The sequence below is a fragment of the Pelophylax lessonae genome (assembly GCF_965119305.1).
Source record: "Pelophylax lessonae genome assembly, chromosome: 9".
In the NCBI taxonomy this organism is placed as follows: Eukaryota; Metazoa; Chordata; class Amphibia; order Anura; family Ranidae; genus Pelophylax; species Pelophylax lessonae.
The window spans coordinates 258504716-258531513 of NC_138776.1; the positions used below are offsets into that span (position 1 = coordinate 258504716).

The 26798-nt window shown below is 41.9% G+C and overlaps 1 protein-coding gene across 1 annotated transcript in view; it reads left to right on the forward strand.

Moving 5' to 3' along the window:
• The window catches only part of LOC309564408 (uncharacterized protein), a 71620-nt gene extending 45752 nt beyond the window's left edge, over positions 1 to 25868 (forward strand). The window contains exons 11-16 of the mRNA XM_082269036.1: positions 10255 to 10389; positions 10537 to 10678; positions 12429 to 12995; positions 22687 to 22883; positions 23657 to 23792; positions 24869 to 25868. Coding sequence (XP_082125162.1) covers positions 10255 to 10389; positions 10537 to 10678; positions 12429 to 12995; positions 22687 to 22883; positions 23657 to 23792; positions 24869 to 25728 — 2037 coding nt within the window. The 3' untranslated portion in view covers positions 25729 to 25868. The remainder of the gene's footprint in view (positions 1 to 10254; positions 10390 to 10536; positions 10679 to 12428; positions 12996 to 22686; positions 22884 to 23656; positions 23793 to 24868) is intronic.
• Positions 25869 to 26798: the final 930 nt, after the last annotated feature.

The window sequence follows — 26798 nt, forward strand, 5'->3', positions numbered from 1 at the left end:
TAGACCGGATACATCCTAAATATAGAACCATTTATCTAACTGTCCATCCAGAGCCTCTGGTTTATAGACCAGATACATCCTAAATATAGAACCATTTATCCAACTGTCCATCCAGAGCCTCTGGTTTATAGACCAGATACATCCTAAATATAGAACCATTTATCCAACTGTCCATCCAGAGCCTCTGGTTTATAGACCGGATACATCCTAAATATAGAACCATTTATCCATCTGTCCATCCAGAGCCTCTGGTTTATAGACCAGATACATCCTAAATATAGAACCATTTATCCAACTGTCCATCCAGAGCCTCTGGTTTATAGACCGGATACATCCTAAATATAGAACCATTTATCCATCTGTCCATCCAGAGCCTCTGGTTTATAGACCAGATACATCCTAAATATAGAACCATTTATCCAACTGTCCATCCAGAGCCTCTGGTTTATAGACCGGATACATCCTAAATATAGAACCATTTATCCATCTGTCCATCCAGAGCCTCTGGTTTATAGACCGGATACATCCTAAATATAGAACCATTTATCCAACTGTCCATCCAGAGCCTCTGGTTTATAGACCAGATACATCCTAAATATAGAACCATTTATACAACTGTCCATCCAGAGCCTCTGGTTTATAGACCGGATACATCCTAAATATAGAACCATTTATCCGACTGTCCATCCAGAGCCTCTGGTTTATAGTCTGGATACATCCTAAATATAGAACCATTTATTCAACTGTCCATCCAGAGCCTCTGGTTTATAGACCAGATACATCCTAAATATTGAGCCATTTATCCAACTGTCCATCCAGAGCCTCTGGTTTATAGACCAGATACATCCTAAATATAGAACCATTTATCCAACTGTCCATCCAGAGCCTCTGGTTTATAGACCGGATACATCCTAAATATAGAACCATTTATCCAACTGTCCATCCAGAGCCTCTGGTTTATAGACCGGATACATCCTAAATATAGAACCATTTATCCAACTGTCCATCCAGAGCCTCTGGTTTATAGACCAGATACATCCTAAATATTGAGCCATTTATCCAACTGTCCATCCAGAGCCTCTGGTTTATAGACCAGATACATCCTAAATATTGAGCCATTTATCCAACTGTCCATCCAGAGCCCCTGGTTTATAGACCAGATACATCCTAAATATTGAGCCATTTATCCAACTGTCCATCCAGAGCCTCTGGTTTATAGACCAGATACATCCTAAATATTGAGCCATTTATCCAACTGTCCATCCAGAGCCTCTGGTTTATAGACCGGATACATCCTAAATATAGAACCATTTATCCAACTGTCCATCCAGAGCCTCTGGTTTATAGACCGGATACATCCTAAATATAGAACCATTTATCCAACTGTCCATCCAGAGCCTCTGGTTTATAGACCAGATACATCCTAAATATAGAACCATTTATACAACTGTCCATCCAGAGCCTCTGGTTTATAGACCGGATACATCCTAAATATAGAACCATTTATCCAACTGTCCATCCAGAGCCTCTGGTTTATAGACCGGATACATCCTAAATATAGAACCATTTATCCAACTGTCCATCCAGAGCCTCTGGTTTATAGACCAGATACATCCTAAATATAGAACCATTTATCCAACTGTCCATCCAGAGCCTCTGGTTTATAGACCAGATACATTCTAAATATAGAACCATTTATCCAACTGCCCATCCAGAGCCTCTGATTTATAAACCGGATACATCCTAAATATTGAGCCATTAATCCAACTGTCCATCCAGAGCCTCTGGTTTATAGACCGGATACATCCTAAATATAGAACCATTTATCCAACTGTCCATCCAGAGCCTCTGGTTTATAGACCAGATACATCCTAAATATAGAACCATTTATACAACTGTCCATCCAGAGCCTCTGGTTTATAGACCGGATACATCCTAAATATAGAACCATTTATCCAACTGTCCATCCAGAGCCTCTGGTTTATAGACCGGATACATCCTAAATATAGAACCATTTATCCAACTGTCCATCCAGAGCCTCTGGTTTATAGACCGGATACATCCTAAATATAGAACCATTTATCCAACTGTCCATCCAGAGCCTCTGGTTTATAGACCGGATACATCCTAAATATAGAACCATTTATCCATCTGTCCATCCAGAGCCTCTGGTTTATAGACCGGATACATCCTAAATATAGAACCATTTATCCATCTGTCCATCCAGAGCCTCTGGTTTATAGACCGGATACATCCTAAATATAGAACCATTTATCCAACTGTCCATCCAGAGCCTCTGGTTTATAGACCGGATACATCCTAAATATAGAACCATTTATCCAACTGTCCATCCAGAGCCTCTGGTTTATAGACCGGATACATCCTAAATATAGAACCATTTATCCAACTGTCCATCCAGAGCCTCTGGTTTATAGACCAGATACATCCTAAATATAGAACCATTTATCCAACTGTCCATCCAGAGCCTCTGGTTTATAGACCAGATACATCCTAAATATAGAACCATTTATCCAACTGTCCACCCAGAGCCTCTGGTTTATAGTCTGGATATATCCTAAATATAGAACCATTTATCCGACTGTCCATCCAGTGCCTCTGGTTTATAGACCGGATACATCCTAAATATAGAACCATTTATCCAACTGTCCATCCAGAGCCTCTGGTTTATAGACCGGATACATCCTAAATATAGAGCCATTTATCCAACTGTCCATCCAGAGCCTCTGGTTTATAGACCAGATACATCCTAAATATAGAACCATTTATCCAACTGTCCATCCAGAGCCTCTGGTTTATAGACCAGATACATCCTAAATATAGAACCATTTATACAACTGTCCATCCAGAGCCTCTGGTTTATAGACCAGATACATCCTAAATATAGAACCATTTATCCAACTGTCCATCCAGAGCCTCTGGTTTATAGACCAGATACATCCTAAATATAGAACCATTTATCCAACTGTCCATCCAGAGCCTCTGGTTTATAGACCGGATACATCCTAAATATAGAACCATTTATACAACTGTCCATCCAGAGCCTCTGGTTTATAGACCGGATACATCCTAAATATAGAACCATTTATACAACTGTCCATCCAGAGCCTCTGGTTTATAGACCGGATACATCCTAAATATAGAACCATTTATCCAACTGTCCATCCAGAGCCTCTGGTTTATAGTCTGGATATATCCTAAATATAGAACCATTTATTCAACTGTCCATCCAGAGCCTCTGGTTTATAGACCGGATACATCCTAAATATTGAGCCATTTATCCAACTGTCCATCCAGAGCCTCTGGTTTATAGACCAGATACATCCTAAATATTGAGCCATTTATCCAACTGTCCATCCAGAGCCCCTGGTTTATAGACCAGATACATCCTAAATATTGAGCCATTTATCCAACTGTCCATCCAGAGCCTCTGGTTTATAGACCAGATACATCCTAAATATTGAGCCATTTATCCAACTGTCCATCCAGAGCCTCTGGTTTATAGACCGGATACATCCTAAATATAGAACCATTTATCCAACTGTCCATCCAGAGCCTCTGGTTTATAGACCGGATACATCCTAAATATAGAACCATTTATCCAACTGTCCATCCAGAGCCTCTGGTTTATAGACCAGATACATCCTAAATATAGAACCATTTATACAACTGTCCATCCAGAGCCTCTGGTTTATAGACCAGATACATCCTAAATATAGAACCATTTATCCAACTGTCCATCCAGAGCCTCTGGTTTATAGACCGGATACATCCTAAATATAGAACCATTTATCCAACTGTCCATCCAGAGCCTCTGGTTTATAGACCGGATACATCCTAAATATAGAACCATTTATCCAACTGTCCATCCAGAGCCTCTGGTTTATAGACCAGATACATCCTAAATATAGAACCATTTATCCAACTGTCCATCCAGAGCCTCTGGTTTATAGACCAGATACATTCTAAATATAGAACCATTTATCCAACTGCCCATCCAGAGCCTCTGATTTATAAACCGGATACATCCTAAATATTGAGCCATTAATCCAACTGTCCATCCAGAGCCTCTGGTTTATAGACCGGATACATCCTAAATATAGAACCATTTATCCAACTGTCCATCCAGAGCCTCTGGTTTATAGACCAGATACATCCTAAATATAGAACCATTTATACAACTGTCCATCCAGAGCCTCTGGTTTATAGACCGGATACATCCTAAATATAGAACCATTTATCCAACTGTCCATCCAGAGCCTCTGGTTTATAGACCGGATACATCCTAAATATAGAACCATTTATCCAACTGTCCATCCAGAGCCTCTGGTTTATAGACCGGATACATCCTAAATATAGAACCATTTATCCATCTGTCCATCCAGAGCCTCTGGTTTATAGACCAGATACATCCTAAATATAGAACCATTTATCCAACTGTCCATCCAGAGCCTCTGGTTTATAGACCAGATACATCCTAAATATAGAACCATTTATACAACTGTCCATCCAGAGCCTCTGGTTTATAGACCAGATACATCCTAAATATAGAACCATTTATCCAACTGTCCATCCAGAGCCTCTGGTTTATAGACCAGATACATCCTAAATATAGAACCATTTATACAACTGTCCATCCAGAGCCTCTGGTTTATAGACCGGATACATCCTAAATATAGAACCATTTATCCGACTGTCCATCCAGAGCCTCTGGTTTATAGTCTGGATATATCCTAAATATAGAACCATTTATTCAACTGTCCATCCAGAGCCTCTGGTTTATAGACCAGATACATCCTAAATATTGAGCCATTTATCCAACTGTCCATCCAGAGCCTCTGGTTTATAGACCAGATACATCCTAAATATTGAGCCATTTATCCAACTGTCCATCCAGAGCCCCTGGTTTATAGACCAGATACATCCTAAATATTGAGCCATTTATCCAACTGTCCATCCAGAGCCTCTGGTTTATAGACCAGATACATCCTAAATATTGAGCCATTTATCCAACTGTCCATCCAGAGCCTCTGGTTTATAGACCGGATACATCCTAAATATAGAACCATTTATCCAACTGTCCATCCAGAGCCTCTGGTTTATAGACCGGATACATCCTAAATATAGAACCATTTATCCAACTGTCCATCCAGAGCCTCTGGTTTATAGACCAGATACATCCTAAATATAGAACCATTTATACAACTGTCCATCCAGAGCCTCTGGTTTATAGACCAGATACATCCTAAATATAGAACCATTTATCCAACTGTCCATCCAGAGCCTCTGGTTTATAGACCGGATACATCCTAAATATAGAACCATTTATCCAACTGTCCATCCAGAGCCTCTGGTTTATAGACCGGATACATCCTAAATATAGAACCATTTATCCAACTGTCCATCCAGAGCCTCTGGTTTATAGACCAGATACATCCTAAATATAGAACCATTTATCCAACTGTCCATCCAGAGCCTCTGGTTTATAGACCGGATACATCCTAAATATAGAACCATTTATCCAACTGTCCATCCAGAGCCTCTGGTTTATAGACCGGATACATCCTAAATATAGAACCATTTATCCAACTGTCCATCCAGAGCCTCTGGTTTATAGACCAGATACATCCTAAATATAGAACCATTTATACAACTGTCCATCCAGAGCCTCTGGTTTATAGACCGGATACATCCTAAATATAGAACCATTTATCCAACTGTCCATCCAGAGCCTCTGGTTTATAGACCGGATACATCCTAAATATAGAACCATTTATCCAACTGTCCATCCAGAGCCTCTGGTTTATAGACCGGATACATCCTAAATATAGAACCATTTATCCATCTGTCCATCCAGAGCCTCTGGTTTATAGACCAGATACATCCTAAATATAGAACCATTTATCCAACTGTCCATCCAGAGCCTCTGGTTTATAGACCAGATACATCCTAAATATAGAACCATTTATACAACTGTCCATCCAGAGCCTCTGGTTTATAGACCAGATACATCCTAAATATAGAACCATTTATCCAACTGTCCATCCAGAGCCTCTGGTTTATAGACCAGATACATCCTAAATATAGAGCCATTTTATCCAACTGTCCATCCAGAACCTCTGGTTTATAGACCAGATACATCCTAAATATAGAGCCATTTTATCCAACTGTCCATCCAGAACCTCTGGTTTATAGACCGGATACACCCTAAATATAGAACCATTTATACAACTGTCCATCCAGAGCCTCTGGTTTATAGACCGGATACATCCTAAATATAGAACCATTTATCCGACTGTCCATCCAGAGCCTCTGGTTTATAGTCTGGATATATCCTAAATATAGAACCATTTATTCAACTGTCCATCCAGAGCCTCTGGTTTATAGACCAGATACATCCTAAATATTGAGCCATTTATCCAACTGTCCATCCAGAGCCTCTGGTTTATAGACCAGATACATCCTAAATATTGAGCCATTTATCCAACTGTCCATCCAGAGCCCCTGGTTTATAGACCAGATACATCCTAAATATTGAGCCATTTATCCAACTGTCCATCCAGAGCCTCTGGTTTATAGACCAGATACATCCTAAATATTGAGCCATTTATCCAACTGTCCATCCAGAGCCTCTGGTTTATAGACCGGATACATCCTAAATATAGAACCATTTATCCAACTGTCCATCCAGAGCCTCTGGTTTATAGACCGGATACATCCTAAATATAGAACCATTTATCCAACTGTCCATCCAGAGCCTCTGGTTTATAGACCAGATACATCCTAAATATTGAGCCATTTATCCAACTGTCCATCCAGAGCCTCTGGTTTATAGACCGGATACATCCTAAATATAGAACCATTTATCCATCTGTCCATCCAGAGCCTCTGGTTTATAGACCAGATACATCCTAAATATAGAACCATTTATCCAACTGTCCATCCAGAGCCTCTGGTTTATAGACCAGATACATCCTAAATATAGAACCATTTATACAACTGTCCATCCAGAGCCTCTGGTTTATAGACCAGATACATCCTAAATATAGAACCATTTATCCAACTGTCCATCCAGAGCCTCTGGTTTATAGACCAGATACATCCTAAATATAGAACCATTTATACAACTGTCCATCCAGAGCCTCTGGTTTATAGACCGGATACATCCTAAATATAGAACCATTTATCCGACTGTCCATCCAGAGCCTCTGGTTTATAGTCTGGATATATCCTAAATATAGAACCATTTATTCAACTGTCCATCCAGAGCCTCTGGTTTATAGACCAGATACATCCTAAATATTGAGCCATTTATCCAACTGTCCATCCAGAGCCTCTGGTTTATAGACCAGATACATCCTAAATATTGAGCCATTTATCCAACTGTCCATCCAGAGCCTCTGGTTTATAGACCAGATACATCCTAAATATTGAGCCATTTATCCAACTGTCCATCCAGAGCCCCTGGTTTATAGACCAGATACATCCTAAATATTGAGCCATTTATCCAACTGTCCATCCAGAGCCTCTGGTTTATAGACCAGATACATCCTAAATATTGAGCCATTTATCCAACTGTCCATCCAGAGCCTCTGGTTTATAGACCGGATACATCCTAAATATAGAACCATTTATCCAACTGTCCATCCAGAGCCTCTGGTTTATAGACCGGATACATCCTAAATATAGAACCATTTATCCAACTGTCCATCCAGAGCCTCTGGTTTATAGACCAGATACATCCTAAATATAGAACCATTTATACAACTGTCCATCCAGAGCCTCTGGTTTATAGACCAGATACATCCTAAATATAGAACCATTTATCCAACTGTCCATCCAGAGCCTCTGGTTTATAGACCGGATACATCCTAAATATAGAACCATTTATCCAACTGTCCATCCAGAGCCTCTGGTTTATAGACCGGATACATCCTAAATATAGAACCATTTATCCAACTGTCCATCCAGAGCCTCTGGTTTATAGACCAGATACATCCTAAATATAGAACCATTTATCCAACTGTCCATCCAGAGCCTCTGGTTTATAGACCGGATACATCCTAAATATAGAACCATTTATCCAACTGTCCATCCAGAGCCTCTGGTTTATAGACCGGATACATCCTAAATATAGAACCATTTATCCAACTGTCCATCCAGAGCCTCTGGTTTATAGACCAGATACATCCTAAATATAGAACCATTTATACAACTGTCCATCCAGAGCCTCTGGTTTATAGACCGGATACATCCTAAATATAGAACCATTTATCCAACTGTCCATCCAGAGCCTCTGGTTTATAGACCGGATACATCCTAAATATAGAACCATTTATCCAACTGTCCATCCAGAGCCTCTGGTTTATAGACCGGATACATCCTAAATATAGAACCATTTATCCATCTGTCCATCCAGAGCCTCTGGTTTATAGACCAGATACATCCTAAATATAGAACCATTTATCCAACTGTCCATCCAGAGCCTCTGGTTTATAGACCAGATACATCCTAAATATAGAACCATTTATACAACTGTCCATCCAGAGCCTCTGGTTTATAGACCAGATACATCCTAAATATAGAACCATTTATCCAACTGTCCATCCAGAGCCTCTGGTTTATAGACCAGATACATCCTAAATATAGAGCCATTTTATCCAACTGTCCATCCAGAACCTCTGGTTTATAGACCAGATACATCCTAAATATAGAGCCATTTTATCCAACTGTCCATCCAGAACCTCTGGTTTATAGACCGGATACACCCTAAATATAGAACCATTTATACAACTGTCCATCCAGAGCCTCTGGTTTATAGACCGGATACATCCTAAATATAGAACCATTTATCCGACTGTCCATCCAGAGCCTCTGGTTTATAGTCTGGATATATCCTAAATATAGAACCATTTATTCAACTGTCCATCCAGAGCCTCTGGTTTATAGACCAGATACATCCTAAATATTGAGCCATTTATCCAACTGTCCATCCAGAGCCTCTGGTTTATAGACCAGATACATCCTAAATATTGAGCCATTTATCCAACTGTCCATCCAGAGCCTCTGGTTTATAGACCAGATACATCCTAAATATTGAGCCATTTATCCAACTGTCCATCCAGAGCCTCTGGTTTATAGACCGGATACATCCTAAATATAGAACCATTTATCCAACTGTCCATCCAGAGCCTCTGGTTTATAGACCGGATACATCCTAAATATAGAACCATTTATCCAACTGTCCATCCAGAGCCTCTGGTTTATAGACCAGATACATCCTAAATATTGAGCCATTTATCCAACTGTCCATCCAAAGCCATTGGGTTTTAGTCCGAAACATTCTTATGCATGTATGTTTATTAACCGTTCCTGACCACTGCATTCTGTGCGTTATATATTCCTGACCCATGAAGTCTTTGTGTTATGTACCCCAGTACCCTGCATCCTGCACATTACATACTACCGACCCCTGCACTCTATATGCTCCGTTTTTACTTACTTTTCTGGTACAATCATTTTTCTTGGAAAAATAGAGATAACAAAACAACTGGTCGCCCACTCGGGGGGGGGGGGGATCATAATAAGAAAGTATAAAATAGTATATTATACTTACTTTTGACAAAAGTGTGACCCCTGCACTCTGTGCCATTTACACTCCTGAACTCTGCACCCATTCCTTATCTTTGCATAATATGCATTACACACTCCTGATCCATTCACTTTGAGCATTAGGTACTCCTGAACCCCTGGTAATCTGTGTGACACTCTCTCCTGATTCCTGTGCCCACGTGTGTTGTGCACTCCTGAAATCAACAGCCTCTGCATCACATACTTTTAATCCCTTCTCTCTGTGTAATTTGGGCTCCTGACCCCTGTTCATTTTAGGGTCGTTTTTGAATATATCATCTGTCTACAGAGAACAGTCTTGTATAAATCACATGACCTCATCAATGAGGATGGAGGAGGACCCGAGTAACATGAATGAGAGGATATTTAACCTCACCCTGGAGATCATCTACCTGCTGACCGGAGAGGTGAGGAGGATTCTGGGAGGTCACATGACATCAATCTTATCTCTAATAATTAAACACAGACCTGACCAGGGAGGAGTGAGGAGGATTCGGGGAGGTTACATGACAGCACTTTTATCTCTATTAATAACATAGACCTGACCTGAGAGGTGAGGAGGATTCGAGGAGGTCACATGACTTTGGTTTTACTTTTTCAAAATAGGGTTTTCCTCCGGTGAAGTCTGGTGACCATCTAACCATCACAGTGCCTTCACCTCACTCCCTGAAACCCAAGAGAAACAATGACAAGAAGATTGTAGAAGTTGCCAACAAGATCATTGATCTGCTGACAGGAGAGGTGAGCGGTCCCGGGAATTCTGGGACATTATCCAGTAACAGACAAGGGATGTGTCTGGATGGTGATTGTATCATTGTGTGTGTTAGGAGTTCACTATCTCTGCCTAGGTCATCTTTATTCGATATTTTCTATTATTTTGGGGTTTAGGGTGAAGAACGGACTCAAATAAAAGCTGAGGTTAAAGAGGAAGAAGTAGAGATGTATGTGGGGGTCGATCAGCCGTCCATGGAGGAGGTTGGGATGATTATGAAAACTGAAGAGGAAGAAATTTCTGTATCTATTAACACAAGTAAGTAACAGACACTATGGAAGAAATCCTTATTCCTTGAGAATAAGGATTGTAGTTTAAGGAAAAACATTAGATAATTATCAGATCTTCACATCATCGGATGGGAATGAGTTATAAATGGTAGACCATCAAAGTTGGAAAGAAAGATTTAACTGTTGTTGATGAAGATCATCATTGAAGGTGATGAAGGGGTCCTCATTTCCTGATCAGTGCTGGGATGAATGGGGTCATTTGCAGCAAAAAAAACTCTGATTTAATGATCTAAATACAAATGTTCACTCCATGTTCCCAACAAATGAGATGGCAATACAATGAGGTGGAAATACTGTACACCATATGAAAGGTCCACCTCCATTCCTCAATATGACGTCATGTTCCCAACAAATGAGGAGGAGATACAGTACACCATATGAAAGGTCCGTCTCCATTCCTCAATATAACGTCATGTTCCCAACAAATGAGGAGGAAATACTGTACACCATATGAAAGGTCCATCTCCATTCCTCAATATAATGTCATGTTCCCAACAAATGAGGAGGAGATACTGTACACCATAGGAAAGGTCCATCTCCATTCCTCAATATAATGTAATGTTCCCAACCAATGAGGAGGAGATACTGTACACCATATGAAAGGTCCATTTCCATTCCTCAATATAACGTCATGTTCCCAACAAATGAGGAGGAGATACTGTACACCATATGAAAGGTCCATCTCCATTCCTCAATATAATGTCATGTTCCCAACAAATGAGGAGGAGATACTGTACACCATATGAAAGGACCATCTCCATTCCTCAATATAACGTTATCTTCCCAACAAATGAGGAGGAGATACTGTACACCATATGAAAGGTCCATCTCCATTCCTCAATATAACGTCATGTTCCGCACAAATGAGGAGGAGATACTGTACACCATATGAAAGGTCCATCTCCATTCCTCAATATAACGTCATGTTCCCAACAAATGAGGAGGAGATACTGTACACCATATGAAAGGTCCATCTCCATTCCTCAATATAACGTCATGTTCCCAACAAATGAGGAGGAGATACTGTATACCATATGAAAGGTCAATCTCCATTCCTCAATATAACGTCATGTTCCCAACAAATGAGGAGGAGATACTGTACATCATATGAAAGGTCCATCTCCATTCCTCAATATAACATCATGTTCCCAACAAATGAGGAGGAGATACTGTACACCATATGAAAGGTCAATCTCCATTCCTCAATATAACGTCATGTTCTCAATAAATGAGGAGGAGATACTGTACACCATATGAAAGGTCCATCTCCATTCCTCAATATAACGTCATGTTCCCAACAAATGAGGAGGAGATACTGTACACCATATGAAAGGTCCATCTCCATTCCTCAATATAACGTCATGTTCCCAACAAATGAGGAGGAGATACTGTATACCATATGAAAGGTCAATCTCCATTCCTCAATATAACGTCATGTTCCCAACAAATGAGGAGGAGATACTGTACATCATATGAAAGGTCCATCTCCATTCCTCAATATAACATCATGTTCCCAACAAATGAGGAGGAGATACTGTACACCATATGAAAGGTCCATCTCCATTCCTCAATAATAACTTTTTATTCCTTCAAAATGATGTGGCAAAAAATGAATTTCCATTGCTCCCCGTAGTTGTTATCCCTAAAAAATGTTGACTGCTAAGCCAACTCTTATAACTGACTTTTTTTATATTTATTTAAAAATTGCTTTCCAACAGATTGTTGTGCTATCAGAAATACCTCGGAGAGACATCTATTGGCCGGTGATTGTAAGTCAGAAGATAATGCCATCACACAGCATTCTTCGGAAGAGAATCCAAATATTCATTACAGACCTTCCTGTCCGGAGACATCAATGGATCCCTCTGATCAGGGGGAATATTCTGATCAATCACATACTATGATAAAAGAAAATGACTTTTTAAGCTCTCATGCTACAGACAGATCCATAGATCCATCTAATCATCAGGAATATTGCTCACCCCATGAGGGAGTTCACAGGGGTGGGAGTCTATTCTCATGTTTGGGATGTGGGAAATCCTTCAGGACAAAATCTGAACTTCAAATTCATCTCCGATCTCACACCAGTGTAACTTTTAATTGTTCGGAATGTGGGAAATCTTTTAAAAAGGAAAGCGAACTTCTTACCCATCAGAGAATTCACACTTATTCATGTTCAGATTGCGGCAAACGTTTTTCCAAGAAAAGAAACCTTCTTAGACATATGAAAAGTCACTCGAGCGAGCGTCTTTTTCCATGTTCGGAGTGCGGGAAATGTTTTACACGTAAAGATAATCTCCTTAGACATGAGACTACTCATACTGGCCAATTCTGCTGATAAATGTACAGTGAAGGTAAAGAGATGGTTTTGTTCAGTCCATGGCACAACTATATGATAAAAGGTGTATTGATAAGTATACATTTCGCAAACATGACATTTCATGTATAGTCTGGTTCCTTGTACTTCTTGGAGACTTCAGTGATGAGATGTTCCTGCCTCTCTAGCCCTCCAATTGGGGTGTCCCCATTTCTTTGTTTCTGTTCTTCACAACCACATGGGCAAGAAGGGTTTCATGTATATAGGTACACCCATCAGTGCAGCCATCAGAAATGTGGCTCCTCACACAGCCTAAGGCCTGGGCTCCCCAAGCCTGACCACCAACATTCACCAGCCATCAAAGAGACAGCCCCATATATTCAGCAAAGAGACATCCCGATACAGCAAAGTGACAGTAACACATATTCAGCAAAGAGACATCCCAATCCAGTAAAGAGACACCCAGTCCAGCAAAGAGACATCCCCATATATTCAGCAAAGACACAGCTCCAAATATTCAGCAAAGAGACATCCCAATCCAGTAAAAAGACATCCCAGTCCAGCAAAGAGACATCCCCATACATTCAGCAAAGAGACATCCACATATATTCAACAAATAACCATCCCAATCCAACAAAGATATAGTCTCATATATTCAGCAAAGAGATATCCCAATGTAGTAAAGAGACATCTCAATCCAGCAAGGAGACATCCCCATACAGTATATTCAGCAAAGAGACAGCCCCATAAATTCAGCAAATATACATCCCCATGAAATTAGCAAAGAGACAGCCCAATCCAGCAAAGAGATGACTCAATCCAGCAGACACATCCGCATATTTTCAGCAAAGAGACATCCCGATTCAGCAAGGAGACGTCCCTATACAGTATATTCAGAAAAGAGACCACCCCATATATTCAGCAAATATACATCCCCATATATTTAGGAAAGAGAGAGTCCAATACAGCAAAGAGATGACTCAATCCAGCAGACACATCCGCATATTTTCAGCAAAGAGACATCCCGATCCAGCAAGGAGACATCCCCATACAGTATATTCAGAAAAGAGACCGCCCCATATATTCAGCAAATATACATCCCCATATAATTAGCAAAGAGACAGTCCAATCTAGCAAAGAGATGACTCAATCGAGCAGACACATCCACATATTTTCAGCAAAGAGACATCCCGATTCAGCAAGGAGACATCCCCATACAGTATATTCAGCAAAGAGACAGCCCCATAAATTCAGCAAATATACATCCCCATAAAATTAGCAAAGAGACACCCCAATCCAGCAAAGAGATGACTCAATCCAGCAGACACATCCGCATATTTTCAGCAAAGAGACATCCCGATTCAGCAAGGAGACGTCCCTATACAGTATATTCAGAAAAGAGACCACCCCATATATTCAGCAAATATACATCCCCATATATTTAGGAAAGAGAGAGTCCAATACAGCAAAGAGATGACTCAATCCAGCAGACACATCCGCATATTTTCAGCAAAGAGACATCCCGATCCAGCAAGGAGACATCCCCATACAGTATATTCAGCAAAGAGACAGCCCCATAAATTCCGCAAATATACATCCACATAAAATTAGCAAAGAGACAGTCCAATCCAGCAAAGAGATGACTCAGTCCAGCAGACACATCCGCATATTTTCAGCAAAGAGACATCCCGATTCAGCAAGGAGACATCCCTATACAGTATATTCAGAAAAGAGACCACCCCATATATTCAGCAAATATACATCCCCATATATTTAGGAAAGAGAGAGTCCAATACAGCAAAGAGATGACTCAATCCAGCAGACACATCCGCATATTTTCAGCAAAGAGACATCCCGATCCAGCAAGGAGACATCCCCATACAGTATATTCAGAAAAGAGATCGCCCTATATATTCAGCAAATATACATCCCCATATAATTAGCAAAGAGACAGTCCAATTCAGCAAAGAGAGGACTCAATCCAGCAGACACATCCACATATTTTCAGCAAAGACACATCCCAATCCAGCAAAGAGAGATTCTATATATTCAGCATAGAGACATCCCAATTTACTTCAACTACACTATATCCGGGTGCTGGGGACAATCTTTGTGCTGGCCACTATAGTCCGTCTCCACTCTCCATTGAGATTATGAAACAATATCAGCCACACTTTGCTTAGATCTTCTTACCATATCATTTAACAGTCAATAGTTTGAATGCATATGGCAATGTCTTCCCCCAAGAACCAACCTTCCTTGACACGTTTCCCAGGAAATGCATCAAGGAAGGTTGGTTCTTGGGTGGAGACATCGCTGTATGCAGTCAACGCATTAACTTTTAATAATATGGTAAGAGAAGCTTAGCAGAGTGTGGCTGATGTCGGTTTGCTTCAACTACTCTATAACTAATTTGTTGGGTTGTTTTAATGCCTGAGGACTTACGTTGACATACTGGGGCCACAAAGTGGAAATGGCAATGGTCAACGATGGTACATTTCTCCTTTCAAGATGGCCTCAAGCATTTCTAATATCTTGTGCAAGGAACACATTTTGGATGGTTGCTATCATTGTCCTTTGTTCTTTTTTTACGGAAGAAGCTGCCCTTTCATTAGTCGGCACAATAAATGATTATGAATAGATTTGGTAAATGTTTATATTTTAATTTGTTTAAATGTAGAAGATTTTTAACTTAAATCAATGCTTGGTTCTATTGTCTTATTCTACAGTTTACAATATTCTGTTCTGAGCTTGTCTTTTTTTACAATTGACCTTAATCAAAAACCTCTGATATTACCCTATAAACACCATATGAAAGATCCATCTCCATTCCTCAAAATTACGTCATGTTCCCAACAAATGAGGAGGAGATACTGTCCACCATATGAAAGGTCCATCTCCATTCCTCAATATAACGTCATGTTCCCAACAAATGAGATGGAGATACTGTACACCATATGAAAGGTCCATCTCCATTCCTCAATATAACGTCATGTTCCCAACAAATGAGGAGGAGATACTGTACACCATATGAAAGGTCCATCTCCGTTCCTCAATATAATGTCATGTTCCCAACAAATGAGGAGGAGATACTGTACACCATATGGAAGGTCCATCTCCATTCCTCAATATAACGTCATGTTCCCAACAAATGAGGGAGCGTTACTGCACACCATATGAAAGGTCCACAGGAGATTCATAGGGGATATCCCTTCCCTTAATAGGGAAAATTGGGACGATAGTATGGAGCCGGTCCTTAAATGTAAGTTTTCTTTGAAAGATAAACTAAGTCTATGCACCCATTCGTCAGGGTTCCTCCCACTGTCCAACATGCCTCCCGATTAGGCCAGCGTGAAACACTACTGAAGGATTTAATTACTAAGCACAATGAGCAGACCTCACTAACAGATCCTGCTCTCTGGTAGGCAGAGAACAATATAGATTTACCTGCAGCCCCTCTTGTTTGCATACAGGGCTTAAAACTATACTCTCTCACTAGCACCTACCTAGGAGGGTGCTACATATGCAATGGGAATATTTACATTATTTCCCAATGCAGGTGAACACAGCCCTTCACTTATCTTCTCCCTGTGTGAACAAGGACTTATCTTAGATCAGTGGTCTCCAAAGTGCGGCCCGGAGGCCGGATGTGGCCCTCTACTTGCCTTTTATCTGGTCCTTGGGGCAGTGGCGTAGCGTGGGTTGTCAGCACCCGGGGCAAGGCAAGTAATTTGCGTCCCCTAACCCGCGGGATTTTAGCACTTGAGTCTCTTCCACTAGATTAGTTAAAGAAACCCTTACCCCCTAAGCACATGTATTCTTTAGAGCAGGGTCCCCCATAGAACCTCCTTTAGAGAAGGGTCTCCATAGATCACCTTTTAGAGCAGGGTCCCCATAGATCCCCCTTTAGAGAATGGTCCCCATATAATCTATGGGGACATTTCTCTAAAGTGGGGAATATATGGGGACCCTGCTCTAAAGGGGGATCTATGGGGACCCTGGCCTGCTCTAAAGGGGATCTATGTGGATCCTGCTCTAAAGGGGGGATCTATGGCATAGATCCCCTTTAGAGCAGGGTCCCCATAGATCCCCCCTTAGAGCAGGCCAGGGCAGGTCCCCCATAGATGCTCCTTTACAGCAGGTCAGGGTGAGGTCCCCCATATAGATCCCCCCTTACAGCAGGCCAGGGTGAGGTGAGGTCCCCCATATAGATCCCCCCTTACAGCAGGCCAGGGCGAGGTAAGGTCCCCCATATAGATCCCCCTTACAGCAGGCCAGGGTGAGGTCCCATCCCCCATATAGATCACCCCCCTTACAGTAGGCCAGGGTGAGGGGGATCTATATGGGGGACCCTGGACCTCACCTCACCCTGGCCTGCTGTAAGGGTGAGATCTATATGGGGGGCCTCACCCTGGCATGCTGTAAGGGGGGATCTATATGGGGGACCTCACCTCACCCTGGCCTGCTGTAAGGGGGGATCTATATGGGGGACCTGGTCCCCCATATAGATCCCCCTTACAGCAGGCCAGGGTGAGGTCCCCATATAGATCCCAGGTCCCCCATATAGATCCCCCTTACAGCAGGCCAGGGTGAGGTCCCCCATATAGATCCCCCTTACAGCAGGCCAGGGTGAGGTCCCCCATATAGATCCCCCTTACAGCAGGCCAGGGTGAGGTCCCCCCTATAGATCCCCCCTTACAGCAGGCCAGGGTAAAGTGAGGTGAGGTCCCGTCCCCCATTTAGATCTCCCCTCTTACAGCAGGCCAGGTTCCCCTTAAAATAGATCCCCTTTACATAGTCTTCTCAGTCAGACAGTGACTAGTACAGCCAGTACACTACTCCTACCTTTTTTTCACCTGTCCCGACCGACCCCAGGCTAGGTTTTCCTCCTGCTGCAGCACCACTGTCACCAGGCTCTCACCTGCCTTCTTTGCTGAAATTGCTGACTCCTGTCCTGTTGTGACTCCTGTCCTGTCGTCCTCCTCCTCCTTCTTCTGCTGCTGGCCTGGTGTGGTTCTTCTCTCCCCGTCTCCCGCTCTGCGCTGGGCGGCCGCTGCGGGTTAGTCCCTCCCCCAGACAGTCCATCTCCGCACCGCATGCCTGGCCTGTCTCTCCCCACCACCACTCCACAGTGGGCGACGCCGGCTGGATCGGATTCGGGAGCCGAGCGGCCGAGCCGAGCTGCCAAGCCAAAGCAGTGAGAGTTAGCCAGGGGCAGAGTCGAGAGCAGACTCAGCGGGCGGCGGCGGCCAGCCTATGACAGAGTGAGTGACTCAGTGACATCTGACATGACACTGCGGACAGTGCGGAGCGGATGCGCCCCCCCCCCCAGATGTTGGCCGCCCGGTGCGGCCGCCCCCCCCCCCCCCCTGCACCCCCCACGCTACGCCACTGCCTTGGGGCACTATTCCATTAACTGACACCATTGATGGAGCACCATTCCCCCTACTAGACATGTGCAATTTGTTTATTTACTAATTTGTTTTCGGATTAAATTCATTATTTTCCTTCATTCTGGAGCATCCGAATGAAGGAAAGACTCTTTTGATGGAATGCGTACGAAAACGAATTGATTACATTCAGATAATTTTGTTTTCGTATTTTCGTTCTTTCCGACCCAATTATCGCTGAATACAAAGAAATGATCGGTGTATACATTTGTATTTCTTTTGAATATATTCGGATTCATTGGATTTTCGGGTGGACAGTGTTAGTGTGTTAACTCTGGCCAATGAGCTTGTCCCTTATTACCTTTTGTGTTTTTCCATGTAAGACTGCATTCCATCCAGAGTCCAGGCTGGGTGTGGTGGGCCAGTGGCTTTGTTTTGTTGGATTTGTTGATTTCGAAACAACCACCAATGTCTGAATGAATGAAGGGTCTGAGCCCGAAGTAACAATTGCTGTATCTAAACGAATCAAACGTAGCGAATACGAATGCATCCGGAGTTAGGAATGATCCAAAGTAACGAATGCCGCATCTAAATGAATGGAGCATAACAAATACGAACGCATCCGAAGTTATGAATGATCCGAAGTAATGAATGCCGCACCTAAACGAATGGAACGGAACGGATACGAATGCATCCGAAGTTACGAATGCCAATCATAGCGAATGATCCGATAAATGAAAAAAAAAAAAAAAAAACGAATGAAACGAAACAAAATACATTTTTCAGTAGTGCACGTCTACCCCTACTTACATAGTTACATAGTTACATAGTAGGTGAGGTTGAATAAAGACAATAGTCCATCCAGTTCAACCTGTGTAGGTGTGTGTGACTGTAATCATCTAACATAGCCCTTTATCTCCTGATCCTTGAGATACTGACGGTGTACTGACACCATCAATGGGGCACTATTTCTCCCATTAAGACCAATGATGGAGCACTGATGCCTGGGCATTTTCAACACCCACTAGCCACAGTCCGGCCCCTCTAAAGCCTGGAGAGTAAATTGGCCTTTTGCTTAGATTGTTTGGAGACCCCTGTCCTAGATGATGGTGTGCTATAGATGATAAATGTTCGCCCTGTGTGAACAAGGCCTTATCCTAGATCAGGGCTCTCCAAACTAGGGCCTGGAGAACCGGATGTGGCCGTTTGCTTGCCTTTTATCTGGTCCTTGGGGCACTATTCCACCAACTGACACCAATCATGGAGCACTATTCCACCTCTTGACACGGTCAGTGGGGCACTATTTCTCCCATTAAAACCAATGATGGGACACTGGCCATTATCTACACCACCCACTAGCCACAGTCCAGCCCCCTAAAGCCTGAAGGACAGTAAATTGGCCCATTGCTTAGAAAGTCCGGAGACCCCATCCTAGATGATGGCCTGGAATAGATGCTAATTGCGGACCCCACACAAATTCTTTAAGGGGAAACCTAATGCAAATAACTAGAAACAAAGGAAGCATAAGGCCACACCAAAATCCATATCGTACCAGGCCACATGCTCTCAAAATGGTGGCATCTTGACAGGGGGACCCCCCCAGCAAGTCACCTTGTCCCCATTATGATGAGGACAAAGGCCACTTCCCCACAACCCCAGCCTGGTGGCTGTGGAGGTCTGCAGGTGGGGGTGCTTATTGGAATCTGAAACCCTTTAAAATACGGGTCCCGCCAGATGACAGTCCCCCATGTATGAATATGTAAGTAAGGGGTACACAGCTAAAATAAATACTTTGTATTTTTATACTTGGATTAAAGTTTTCTAAACTGAGCCTAATATATTGCATTTCAATATTTAGTTTGTTTTCCAATGTCTAAATATTAAAACTCTATCACATTGTTATCATTTTTTTTTTTTTTTTATTGTTTGGATTTTATCCGAGGTTTAATCTGTGTGCAATCATGGATGGAACATAATCGAGGAATGGAACACAGGGCAGCAAGTAAAATGTTAAAACATAACGTAGACTGCAGAATTTATATTCAACACAAGATGGTGATCGCACTTGGAAAAAACATACAGGAAGTGATGTAATGTATGGACAGGAAGTGACGTAGTCTAAACAGGAAATTCCAGGTTAATAGTGAGTTGGACGGAAGTAGAGAGGAGACATTGCTGGAACTGGCAGCAGAGGAGGTAATAAGATATTATTTTATATTTACACCCAGTAACCCCCCCCCCCCGTCATGTTTCGTCCTCTTCCTCTATAGTCACTGTGACGTCTTTTATCTCCAGCAGATGCTGATATATACATATAATGAGGATTAAAATATGTACACAGATACAGCCATTTATCCAACTGTCCATCCAGAGCCTCTGGTTTATAGACCGGATACATCCTAAATATAGAGCCATTCATCCAACTGTCCATCCAGAGCCTCTGGTTTATAGACCAGATACATCCTAAATATAGAACCATTTATCCAACTGTCCATCCAGAGCCTCTGGTTTATAGACCGGATACATCCTAAATATAGAACCATTTATCCAACTGTCCATCCAGAGCCTCTGGTTTATAGACCGGATACATCCTAAATATAGAACCATTTATCCAACTGTCCATCCAGGGCCTCTGGTTTATAGACCGGATACATCCTAAATATAGAACCATTTATCCAACTGTCCATCCAGGGCCTCTGGTTTATAGACCGGATACATCCTAAATATAGAACCATTTATCCAACTGTCCATCCACAGCCTCTGGTTTATAGACCTGATACATCCTAAATATAGAACCATTTATCCAACTGTCCATCCAGAGCCTCTGGTTTATAGACCGGATACATCCTAAATATAGAACCATTTATCCAACTGTCCATCCAGAGCCTCTGGTTTATAGACCGGATACATCCTAAATATAGAACCATTTATCCAACTGTCCATCCAGAGCCTTTCCTTTATAGACCGCATACATCCTAAATATAGAGCCATTTATCCAACTGTCCATTCAGAGCCTCTGGTTTATAGACCAGATACATCCTAAATATAGAACCATTCATCCAACTGTCCATCCAGAACCATTGGTTTTTAGACCGGATACATCCTAAATATAGAGCCATTTATCCAACTGTCCATGCAGAGCCTCTGGTTTAAAGACCGGATACATCCTAAATATAGAACCATTCATCCAACTGTCCATCCAGAACCTCTGGTTTATAGACCGGATACATCCTAAATATAGAACCATTTATCCAACTGTCCATCCAGAGCCTCTGGTTTTTAGACCGGATACATCCTAAATATAGAGCCATTTATCCAACTGTCCATTCAGAGCCTCTGGTTTATAGACCAGATACATCCTAAATATAGAACCATTTATCCAACTGTCCATCCAGAGCCTTTCCTTTATAGACCGGATACATCCTATATATAGAGCCATTTATCCAACTGTCCATCTGGAGCCTCTGGTTTATAGACCAGATACATCCTAAATATATAACCATTTATCCAACTGTCCATCCAGAACCACTGGTTTTTAGCCTGGATACATCCTAAATATAGAACCATTTATCCAACTGTCCACCCAGAGCCTCTGGTTTATAGTAGAGATACAGCCTAAATGTTTGGATGGTGATCATTGTGTGTGTCTAGTTCCTACCAAGATGATCACTGTGACGGAACCACCAACTAACACTGTACTAGTGGTCTTCCGTCAGTATATGGCTTCCCTACAGTCATGAACATATATACCAGAGTTTCCCAGCCACCCTCATACAAAGCTAGCCAACAACTTAGCTTGTACAAGTTTTGGAACCTTCATTATTGAACAGTTTCACACTCAATTTATACACACATGAGCACATCCCCCTCCTGATCAAATTACCACACACAGGTCAGGGGTTGCCTGATTACATTATCATATGCAGATAAAATTGTATACAGAAATAGAATTAACCTGAACTATTTATCTAGCTGTCTGGACAGAATACACATCCCACTCACTACACAAACAATAGGGAGAGCCTGTCTGACATTGAAGTACAATACACATTAGCATAAGTCTGAATACAGACCCCATTTGAAGCAATCCAAACCATTACGCATCTGTCTTTCACTCCCAGTGACGGTGAGTACCGTCACAATCACATTATCTCATATAAGGTTAAGTGGAAAAATAATAGCTGATAGATTCATTTAGACTTGCTTTTTATTGTTACAGCTAACCCCCTTTTTTTATAAAATATTCAGGGTATAAATCCGATGATTGTTAATGGGCTTTTAAAGACAAGATAAAAGAGGAGAAGGGTGAGGTTGGTGTAATGGAGGAGTTCTCAGGATACAAAGACCCCTTGAAGAACGTCATAATGGACCCATTTAGTGACACAAACCCACCAGAGAGATGTCCCCGTCCTCTGTATTCCGGGGATTCCACACAGGAAGATCACACCATCCCCCACCATCATCAGGTAATTGGACTCCTTGTATAGAACACCGAAGTGATTTTGAACTTTGTGAGAGGACATTCTTTTATGTATTCTCTTGTTTTAATGTTGACTTCTTCATCTGAAGTGCAGTCTTTGTTTCCCCACATTGTTTCTAGCTCCCCCTTGTTACACCCCCAGTTTTATTATTTTAAAGAAATCTATAAAATAAACTTTCTTCTGTAGGGTCATGTGTCTGGTCACATAGCATCACGTGTCCTCTTCTTCCTTGGGTTTCTCCAATGGTGGGCTCATGCTGAATGACATGGTGCTGTTTGCTCCTGTGAGTCCAGGCCAGTGTGCTGATGCAAACCAAGGTGGTGGATTCCTGGGCCCACTATAACAGGGAAGGAGACTTTATCTGAAATAGGCAGCAGATCTGATATTTCTCTGCTGCAGGTCAATAACACACACCAGTCTTGTCCCTCCACCAGCCTGGGACTGGACAATGAATGGAGAGCAAGTAGATTGATGAGCCTGTCTCTTTCACTCTGCAATTTCCTCCTATCAGCATGTTCGTTGTTAGCACTGCAGTAGAGATAATTGTGTTCTGGTGCTGCTTCTCCCTTTCCTAGTCTGAGCTGTGCTGTACAGGGACTACAAGAGACTATTACCAGGTCACATTTAGGTACTTACATTGCTTGTATTAAAAACACATTTAATGATGCATTTATGAATGGAGTGCCGAATCCATTTGTCTATTTTATATCTGCTTGGAGTTCAGCTTTAGTAAAAGTTTCTATTTTTTGGGGGTTTAGGGTGAAGAACAAATTCATTTAAAAACTGAGGTAAAGCAGGAAGAAGTAGAGATGTATGTGGGGGGTGATCAGCCGTCCACGGCGGAGGTTGGGATGAAGAGTGAACAAGATGGAAATTCTCTACAAATTGACCCAAGTAAGTACAGACACTATGGAAGAAATGGTTCACAATTTATTTTACTTCCAAGTCTAAGGTTTGCAGTTTAAGCAAAACAGTTTGACAATTAGTAGATCTTCATATCATCAGAGACTGCTCTATCACCTGCGGTCTCATAATTTTTAATGAGAGTTTGATAGAAATTGGCCTGCTGCAGGACAGTGCACAGGGAATAGGCCCAGAAAATAAGGAAGAGATACTGTACACCATATGAAAGGTCCATCTTTATTCCTCAATATAACATCATGTTCCCAACAAATGAGGAGGAGATACTGTACACCATATGAAAGGTCCATCCCCATTCCTCAATATAACGTCACGTTCCTAAAAAATGAGGAGGAGATACTGTACACCATATGAAAGGTCCATCTCCATTCCTCAATATAACGTCATGTTTCCAAAAAATTAGGTGGGGAATGGGATACTGTGCACCATATAAAATGTCCATCTTCATTCCTCAATGTCATGTTCCCAACAAATGAGGAGGAGATACTGTACACCATATGAAAGGTCCATCTCCATTCCTCAATGTAATGTCATGTTCCCGACACATGAGGTGGAGATACTGTACACCATATGAAAGGTCCATCTTTATTCCTCAATATAACGTCATGTTCCCAACAAATGAGGAGAAGATACTGTACACCATATAAAAGGTCCATCTTCATTCCTCAATATAACGTCATGTTCCCAACAAATGAGGAGGAGATACTGTACACCATACGAAAGGTCCATCTCCATTCCTCAATATAACGTCATGTTCCCAACAAATGAGGAGGAGATACTGTACACCATATGAAAGGTCCATCTCCATTCCTCAATATAACGTCATGTTCCCAACAAATGAGGAGGAGATACTGTACACCATATGAAAGGTCCATCTCCATTCCTCAATATAACGTCATGTTCCCAACAAATGAGGAGGAGATACTGTACACCATATGAAAGGTCCATCTCTATTCCTCTGAGAGTTTTGAATTCTGTACCAATATATGATTTCTGAATGTAAGACGTGTACCAAAAAATAACCTATATTTAAAATCTTTTTCCAACAGATGGACAGCATTTGTGGAGTATAAATACATTGGAGGGACATCTTATTTTATCTCCACATTGTAACGCAGAATACAGTGACATTTCACGTCTTCCAAAAGTCAATTCTTTCTGGTTGGTAAGATCTGTAGTTCCGTCTAACCCCGAGGAATCTTCTAATAAATCTCATACTATGACCTCAGATGTCCATCTAAGTTCTCACAGCGCAGACACGTCAACAGATCCATCTAATCCTCAGAAATCTTCTTTAAGCCATAAGGGAATTCACAAAGGAGAGAGCTCATTGTCCTGCTTGGTGTGCAGAAAATCTTTCGCTGAAAACCGAAACCTTATTCAACACCTGAGAACTCACACAGGCGAGCGTCCATTTTCCTGTTCAGAGTGCGGGAAATGCTTCACTCAGAAAGGCGCGCTTATGGTTCACCAGAGAATTCACACTGGCGAGCGCCCTTTTTCGTGTTCGGAGTGCGGAAAATGCTTCATTCGGAAAGGGGAGCTTGTTAAACACCAGAGGATTCACACGGGGGAGCGTCCTTATCCGTGTTCAGAGTGCGGGAAATGTTTCGCTCAGAAAGGAGCGCTTATTGAACACCAGAGGATTCACACGGGCGAGCGTCCTTATACGTGTTCAGAGTGCGGGAAACGTTTCACTCAGAGAGGAGATCTTATCGTGCACCAAAGAATTCACACAGGCGAGCGACCTTTTCCTTGTTTGGAGTGCGGCAAATGTTTCATCAAGAGAGAAAAACTTATTATACACCAGAGAAGTCACACGGGAGAGCAGCCTTTTTCCTGTTCGGAGTGCGGGAAATGTTTTACACAGAAAATCACCCTCCTTACACACCAGAGAAGTCACATATGAGCTTCTTTTGTAATGTTTAGAATGAGAGAAATGTTTCACTGACAAAATAAATTTTCTTGGACACAAGTGAATTCAAGCGGGTGAGTTTCTGGGTTCATGTCCAATGCGGGAAACCTTTACTCAGAAGGGAAATCTTGTTAAACGCATCACAGAATGTCCTTGCTGTGTTCAGATTACAGATGAAAGAATTCTGATTCAACACCGGAGAGAACGCACCTGCTGATTCTTTTGACAAATGAGGGAAGGGCTTCAACATGTAGCTCTTTAGGGTTGGAGATTGCGCTGGACTGACTCACTCAGTTGTAGGTCAATGGGTAGGCAATGGTGGGGGCGGGTTGGAAGAGTATTTTCCTGATTAATTCCTGCCCAACTTAACAGAACTTGCATTTCACTGGATATTGGGCGCTCCTTTTTACCTACCTTTACGGGTTTTAACAGGTGGAACTGTTTAGTCCATACAACAGGGGCACATCCTGGCAAAATTGATATTTCATTCAAAGGAGTGATTATTGGGGAGCGCCCAGTACAAAATTTCTTAACACTCTGTCGGTCTGTTTGAAATATTTCTTGGTTTAGAGCAGGGGTCTCCAAGCTATGATCCTCCAGTTGTTTAGGAACTACAATTCCCATGATGCCTAGTCATGTCTGTAAGCATCAGAGTTTTTCAATGCCTTATGGAACGTTTAGTTCCGCAACAGCTGGAGGGCTATTTGGAGATCCCTGGTTTAGAGCATCAATTAAAGCCAACTAATTTCTGGGTATATGCCTCTGGCTTCCTCAGGGCCATCAAATCTGATCACATTACAAACTGACGTTTTTATAGGTAAAGTTTGATGGGCCAAGACTTCTCTTGGCTTCTATTTCTATGACTCCAATGGTGGGATGTGTCAGCTACAGACTAGCCCTACTTTGTGGTATCCCCATTTCTTTCCAAATCTGCATACAATAAAATAAAAATACAGCACGGATAGGGGAAGCCTTCTCCTAATGGGCTATGTAGTCTTCTCCTAATGGCCTATGAAGCTTTCTCCTAATGGGCTATGTAGCCTTCTCCTAATGGGCTATGTAGC